At 46.0% G+C, this 7,140-nt stretch overlaps 2 protein-coding genes across 2 annotated transcripts; one reads left to right on the forward strand and one right to left on the reverse strand.

Moving 5' to 3' along the window:
• Positions 1–277: 277 nt before the first annotated feature.
• On the reverse strand, positions 278–2,060 carry LOC131294869 (uncharacterized). Its single transcript, XM_058322923.1, has 2 exons — positions 1,640–2,060; positions 278–1,372 (listed from the first exon to the last, which is right to left on the reverse strand). Exons 1-2 carry the CDS (start codon positions 1,773–1,775, stop codon positions 453–455), a joined length of 1,056 nt encoding a protein of 351 aa, XP_058178906.1. The 5' UTR covers positions 1,776–2,060; the 3' UTR covers positions 278–452.
• A 554-nt stretch (positions 2,061–2,614) lies between these two features.
• LOC131282993 (AFG3-like protein 2) lies at positions 2,615–5,673 on the forward strand. Its single transcript, XM_058312552.1, has 5 exons — positions 2,615–2,817; positions 2,882–3,351; positions 3,412–3,505; positions 3,589–3,893; positions 3,963–5,673. The coding sequence occupies exons 1-5, from the start codon at positions 2,719–2,721 to the stop codon at positions 5,440–5,442; spliced, it is 2,448 nt and encodes an 815-aa protein (XP_058168535.1). The 5' UTR covers positions 2,615–2,718; the 3' UTR covers positions 5,443–5,673.
• Positions 5,674–7,140: the final 1,467 nt, after the last annotated feature.

Below are 7,140 nucleotides of genomic sequence, written 5' to 3' on the forward strand. Positions count from 1 at the left end.
GACTCAAGCTCAAAGCATCGCAATGTTTGTAACAACTCAAATATATCACGCAGTAAGCAGCAGCATCGATATTCGTAAGAATGTTGTATTTATTCCGAAACAAACGAATAATTCGTATTAAAGAATAGAAAACTATTAAGCTCCGGATCGTGAGTCTCGCTGCTGTGTAACGCTTTAACGTTACAACTATACTGTGGTATTGCATTAAAACGAAATGTTCACAATTAATGAAAATTAAATTAAATTTCTTTCTCTAAGGCGAGCTTAGAATCAAATATAAAAGTTACGCAAAAATATTTATTAATAAATTTTTGTCGACATTTAAACATCATTGCTGATAACAAAAATTTTGAACAAACATTACCGATCGGGGATTGGTTCAGTTAAGTACAGGTTTGACTATGAGAAACGACACCACGTAAAACTAAGAATGTTACCATCTGAGGCTTTACCTAAACAATATCCATTGTTAGTGGAATCATAAGACAATTGTTGAGCATTTTACTGTTTGCCAATGCGGGCAGATTATCAACTTTTTTGTACTTGATGTACAGCTTTAGCATCCGTACTTTCCAGTTGTTATTTTCCATCGGATCCCGCCGGAGTGCGATCAGCGTGTCGAATTCGCCAAGGCACGCAAATCGATTGTCCGGTCCAGGTTGATTGTTGTACACCACGCCACACGACAGTGCCAGCACTTCCGAGTCCATAATACGCCCCTGGCAGCCGTCGAACATAATGTTCGGAACCAGTTGAAAGCTGTACTGAAACTTTAAACTTAGGATCAAGTTAATGATGTCCTGAGGCCCACAAACTTGCTCCGTGCCCTGCTGCGTTTCGCTGATTTCGAGCATCACCGTGCAGGTGGCATCAATCCAGAAGGCTGTTTCATCCAATGAATTGCGATTCCACTTCAGGAAAAACCAAACCGTATAGTCTAGCGCCAACAAATTCACCGGATACTGCTCCAGGCCAGGCGGTTCATCTTCAGGTTCGCCGGGACCGTTGGTATTTTCACTGAAAAATACGCCATTTGAAGCGGCTGCCAGGGCATTATAGTTGTCGATGTGATTCTGAAGCGTAGTACCACTGGATGAACTCGAATCGGCCGAGGTTGAAGGAAACGCATATGAAGTAGACGATGGTCCCGGTAGGTCGGTGGAAGATGGAACATTTGAAACGTCCGCAGGATTGCCATACTTTCGTCTCCATAGTTGCAAGCAGTGCTCTATGAGCATCGCTTTTGTACTGTCCTGAGGTAAATTGATGTTGTAGCTTTGAAGGTATTTGTAGAGGTACTCTGCTTTAACAATATTTTTCGCCAGCAACGTCCCGGCATCTCGGCAATGCTCCATCATAACATTCAGTGATTCTGCAAGAACGAAAAAAATCGCATAATCATTATAGAGATAAGAACATTTGTCCGTGTATGCTCGAAGCGAAAGTGACAGTACATGTCTTATCGAAGGAAGTCATGAGGTGTTTTAATCCTTCCAATTAGCTACCAAATCCTTCGATCATAAATCAAATGCTCCCAATAACTGCCTCGTTTCGCTAACTATACACCAAATTATTCAGAGATAAGCATGATATCAAGCCAGTCGCATGTGCAACGCGATTACACGTATCGCCAACTTACTTTCCAACGTGATCTCTTTGATTGAGTTTTTCGAGATGATGTTTCCGATGGCGAGCGTTACTTTTCGCACTTCAGGGTCAACTTGCGTAAAGAAGTCGGCGATCCCGTTACGCTCATGGTCTGCTGATATCACCATTCTTCTGTAAGGGCACTTGGGCAATCCTTGCGGTGTGATAAAGCTGATAGCTTTCGGGTCTCCTCCAACTGAAACAGGCACTCGTTGGGTCAACAATTACATCCGCCACAGGTGGCTATGCGAAGTGTGTTGTATAGTTGCTACCTAGAGGCACATTTCAACGCATAACTAAACGCGAGAGTTGGTGTTTTTGGCTAATAACAAACTATTGTTGTGATGAGTTTACGGAACTGACACTTTGCGCACTATTTTCGTACCATGCCTCATTGGTGTTTTTCACTTTGACTATTTCCAATCACTTTTGTGCAATTCCCTTTTGCACTCTGCTTCGTAACATATGACTCGAAGATAACAAAGACAGTGTTGCCAGAAAATAACTAAAATAAAAGTGAAATAAAAACATTTAAATTAGTAAAAAGGTGTTAAAAATAAAATATGTTCTCTAGTTGACTTAGAGTAGAGCAAAAACACAATTGTTTAGGATGTGGTTACTATTGAATGTAAATCAAAAATATTTTCTTTAGCCGTGTATAAATGACTGTGAATGCTTTTACTAATCGATCAAAAGCTAGTTTAGAATCCCCCAAGGGCATCATGGACAATTTTTTAAGAGCGCCACATGAATTTAAACTTAACAAGTCTTCGTGAGTACTGAAATAAATTTCTAAATCTTTTGGCATCACGGACTGATGTGTGCACCGGCTGTCAGTGGACTGTTATGACACCAATGTCAGCCATGGCAAAGCTCACACACACAGTGTGAGAATTTTCATCATCATTGATACGCACGAAACTGGTGGACCGAATTTCATCAACACGCATCGTTCACGAAAGATTGCTAAGATTGTGTAATAAAGTGTATTATGTTTAAGCGAACGCTACCGTTCAATTAAGTAATAGAAATTGTATGAGTGGTGTATAGTATATAAATCGTACTTTTACAATGGCTTACCGTTTGTTAACGACGGCCAAGAAGCTCGAATCCGTGCTGATCGGATTGAATAGACCACACCGTACGGTCAGTGGAACCGACTGTGAACAGGTAAGAATTCATCACAGGACAACTGACCAACGGTGGCCACTAACATGATCCACTCCACTCGCAGATTATCCGGAGCTTAAGTTACCTTGAGTCGAGAAGCAATAAAACGTGGAACGAATTCATCCACCGCATACAACTGTTCTGCGAGAAACCACCGAAAGGGTTCGAAAAGTACTACAAACCTCCCGGTGCGAGTTCCTCCAAGCAGGCAAGCAACGCCGAACAAAGCGCCGCCAGCGATGGGAAAGCACCGGAGCAAGCACCACCGTCCAGTCAACAACCCAGTCAACCTCCACCCGGGGCGACGTCTCAGAAGAACGATTGGAATTTGGGCATGTTTTCGCCACAGCCGGCTCGGGGCAAGGGCGGCTCGAGTGGGAGCGGCGGTTCCGGTCGCCCGATCGGCGGTGGAGAAGATGGGGATAAGGAAAAAATGCTGATATTCGGGGCTCTGGCCGGTGTGGCATTTATATCGGCCATCGCTTTCTTTGAGATGGGCTACAAGGAAATTGCCTGGAAAGAGTTCGTTAATAAGTGAGTGGAAATTGTCGGGAAAGGCACAAACAGTGAGGATAACATTTTCTTCATTCATAGCTACCTCGCACGTGGCATCGTCGATAAGCTGGAAGTAGTCAACAAGAAATGGGTGCGAGTAAAGCTTACTCCCGGCAATGCATCAGATTCTTCGGTAATAATCTATTCCATCGGCCACTTTCTCTCGAACAATCTGAAGATAATAGACTTTATTTCCTTTCTTTCAAATCCTTTTAGGGTGTCCTATGGTTCAACATCGGAAGCGTGGATTCTTTCGAAAGAAACCTGGAAAACGCACAGACCGACATGAACATTGAGCCTGTAAACTTTGTGCCCGTCATCTATCGGAGTGAACTGGAGGCATCCAGCCTTACGGGTCTCTTACCAACGCTGCTGATAATCGGTTTCCTGGTGTACATGATGCGACGATCGTCGGAGATGATGGGCGGTCGAGGAGGACGACGAGGAGGTGGCCTTTTCGGTGGAGTAATGCAGTCGACCGCGAAGCTAATTAATGCTAATGAAATCAACGTCGGATTCAAGTAAGTGTTGTGAGGTGGTTAAACACAAAATGAATATTTGCTGTTATCTTATTATTTTTACTTTTCTAGGGACGTTGCTGGATGTGAAGAGGCAAAGATCGAAATTATGGAGTTTGTGAATTTCCTTAAGAACCCCCAACAGTACATCGATCTTGGTGCGAAAATTCCCAAAGGTGCCATGCTCACTGGCCCACCCGGTACCGGAAAGACGCTTCTCGCCAAGGCGACCGCCGGTGAAGCGAACGTACCGTTCATCACCGTGTCAGGATCGGAGTTTTTGGAAATGTTTGTCGGTGTGGGTCCGTCGCGTGTGCGTGATATGTTTGCAATGGCGCGCAAAAACGCACCCTGCATCCTGTTCATCGATGAAATCGACGCCGTCGGCCGAAAGCGTGGCGGGAAAAGCTTCGGTGGACACTCCGAGCAGGAAAACACGCTCAACCAACTGCTCGTCGAGATGGACGGATTCAACACGACGACAAATGTGGTCGTGCTGGCAGCAACGAATCGAGTGGACATCCTAGACAAGGCACTCCTTCGCCCCGGTCGCTTCGATCGGCAGATCTATGTACCCGCGCCCGATATTAAGGGTCGGGCAAGTATTTTCAAAGTGCATTTGGGCCCGCTGAAGACAGGTCTGGACAAGATGGATCTGGCCCGCAAGATGGCTGCGCTGACGCCGGGTTTTACCGGTGCGGATATAGCCAACGTTTGCAACGAAGCGGCCCTGATCGCAGCACGTGATCTGAACGAAACGATCATCATGAAACACTTCGAGCAGGCAATCGAGCGTGTCATCGCGGGTATGGAGAAGAAAACAAACGTCCTGTCTCCGGAAGAGAAGCGTACCGTGGCGTATCACGAGGCTGGGCATGCCGTTTGCGGCTGGTTCCTCGAACACTCGGACCCCCTGCTGAAGGTTTCGATTATTCCCCGTGGCAAAGGGCTCGGTTACGCCCAGTACTTGCCGAAGGATCAGTATCTGCTGACTACGGAGCAGTTGTACGATCGCATGTGCATGACGCTTGGTGGGCGCGTCTCGGAAGAGATCTTTTTCGAGCGCATTACGACGGGCGCTCAGGATGACCTGAAGAAAATCACCGACAGTGCGTACGCGCAAATTACACGCTTCGGTATGAACAAGAAGGTCGGTAACGTTAGCTTCGATAGCTCGCAGCCGGGCGATCCGATGTTCACGAAGCCGTACTCGGAGCAGACGGCTCAGCTGATCGACGAAGAAGTGCGGGCACTTATTGACCGGGCGTACGTGCGGACAACGGAGTTGCTCAAGAAGCACAGGGCCGACGTTGAGAAGGTCGCCGAGCGTCTGCTGAAGAACGAAGTGCTCAGCCGGGACGACATGATCGAGCTGCTTGGTAAGCGGCCGTTCCCCGAAAAGTCCACTTACGAGGAGTTCGTGGAGGGCACGGGCTCATTCGAGGAGGACACTACTCTACCGGAAGGCCTGACCAGTTGGAACAAGGAGAAGGTGGGTGAAAGCAAGGAGGACAGTGCAAAGCAAGACGACGACAGCAAAGCGAAAGTATAAATTGTTTGCTAAATCCGTATGCGTATTTCTCATCAACTCCAGAGTAGCCGGATCACGAAATTTACAGTGGAATAATGTCAAAGTGGAAAATTTAATAAAATGTACGAATAATGAGGTATCTGTTGCGAGATTGTAGCTGAAAACGTTTATATTGTTAGTCTATTTTGTTGCTTTTGAAGTAATAGTGTCATTAGATTAAGAATGACTCACGCAAAAAGAAAGTCGGTAACACGAACCGAAAGGCAGATGGAAATGAATAAAACTTATGAAATTTCAAACGAACAAAAATCGTTGACAACAAATCTCGCGAGCTTCACATCGGGTCACGACGTTCCTCAGAATTCTCTCCCGCGAGAAAAAATCATAGCATCCCAGCGCAACAACGCGATGTTGTGCGAGCGTTTACAACCCCCCGCCGAACGTGAAAAACCCACAATCCCCCCACCACACGTTGGAGTGTGCAGCAGTTGACGTTATCTTTCCCTCCGAGCTGGTAGTTAGTAAGGGCTACGGCTTGCTACGACGGGTTGGAGATTCCAGTCTCGCGCGCGCAGTGCTGCGGTTAGTTCGCTGTTTCTCGGATTGCGGAAAATACGGTCCCTGTGCGGGGTTTGAAGATAGAATTTCCGTTGGCTAAACTCGTGTCGGTTCTGGTGAACGTGAAATTGATTCCATTTGTGTGGCCACATTCGTCACAAATTTGTATTGCTACGACGTAGATTGAGGTAAATTGCAAAACGGCCCAACTTGTAGTAGGTCCTTTAAAAGCTATACTAGCTATCTGAAATTCAACAGGATAAAGTAGTGTGGAATGAGGAAAATAAAAGTAAAATCACCCCATTCCATCACGCTCATGCTTGGCAGTGAATTTCGGTTGGCAATTGGCCAAAAACAAGTGAAAACTCCCACGGTACAATAATACGAGATTCATCTCGCACAAGTGGCATCAGTTTGCGAGATTCTGTGATTCGATGATGATGATGACGACGTTAGTGATGAATCCTAGTAGGCAGAGCTGCGGATCAATAATTGTTCATGCGCAATGTCGCACTTTTCTTCGTTTGGTAGAAAATCAAAAATGTAGAATATAAAACGTTCTTCCTAGCTTGAGATACAAACGGACTCTATATTCTTACCCACTAGTCAATTACGGAAAAGGATTCTAAATTATGCCATACATCATCTTCCATATCGTTTGCTTTCCATGTGCACAATCGAGCACATTTTTCAAACGCAAACCAACAGCAAAACGTGCTCGCCAAGCCTGCTCCAAAAAGTAGCACAACGCGACCATCCACTGCATTCTACGATTAAAATAATCGGAACGACCAAGGCAAACGTAATGGGACAGATTAACGCCACCGAGTTTTACCCGCGGTTTTCCACGCGCTCCGTTTGCGTGTTTTGATTTCTTTTTACGACTCCTCCCTTGGTGGTCAGAAAATGGAGAATTCCGGCGGGAATCCGAAGGGAATGATGGAGCTTCCGGTTGGACGATGGGGGTTCTGATGGCCGTGCCTCTTCTTCTACCATTCCTAGGTAGAAACAAAACACTCCCTTTTTCTTTCCATCGCTCAACATGCTCAGCTCCTATGGGGACGCCGTGCCTTTGTTTACGTTCAACCGATATGTTCAGGATATGCGCGCAGGAAAGGGAAAGTGCGCGCCACAACGCGTTGGAAACGTAAAAGGATACGT

This window comes from Anopheles ziemanni, chromosome 2 (genome assembly GCF_943734765.1).
Source record: "Anopheles ziemanni chromosome 2, idAnoZiCoDA_A2_x.2, whole genome shotgun sequence".
NCBI classification, from domain to species: Eukaryota; Metazoa; Arthropoda; class Insecta; order Diptera; family Culicidae; genus Anopheles; species Anopheles ziemanni.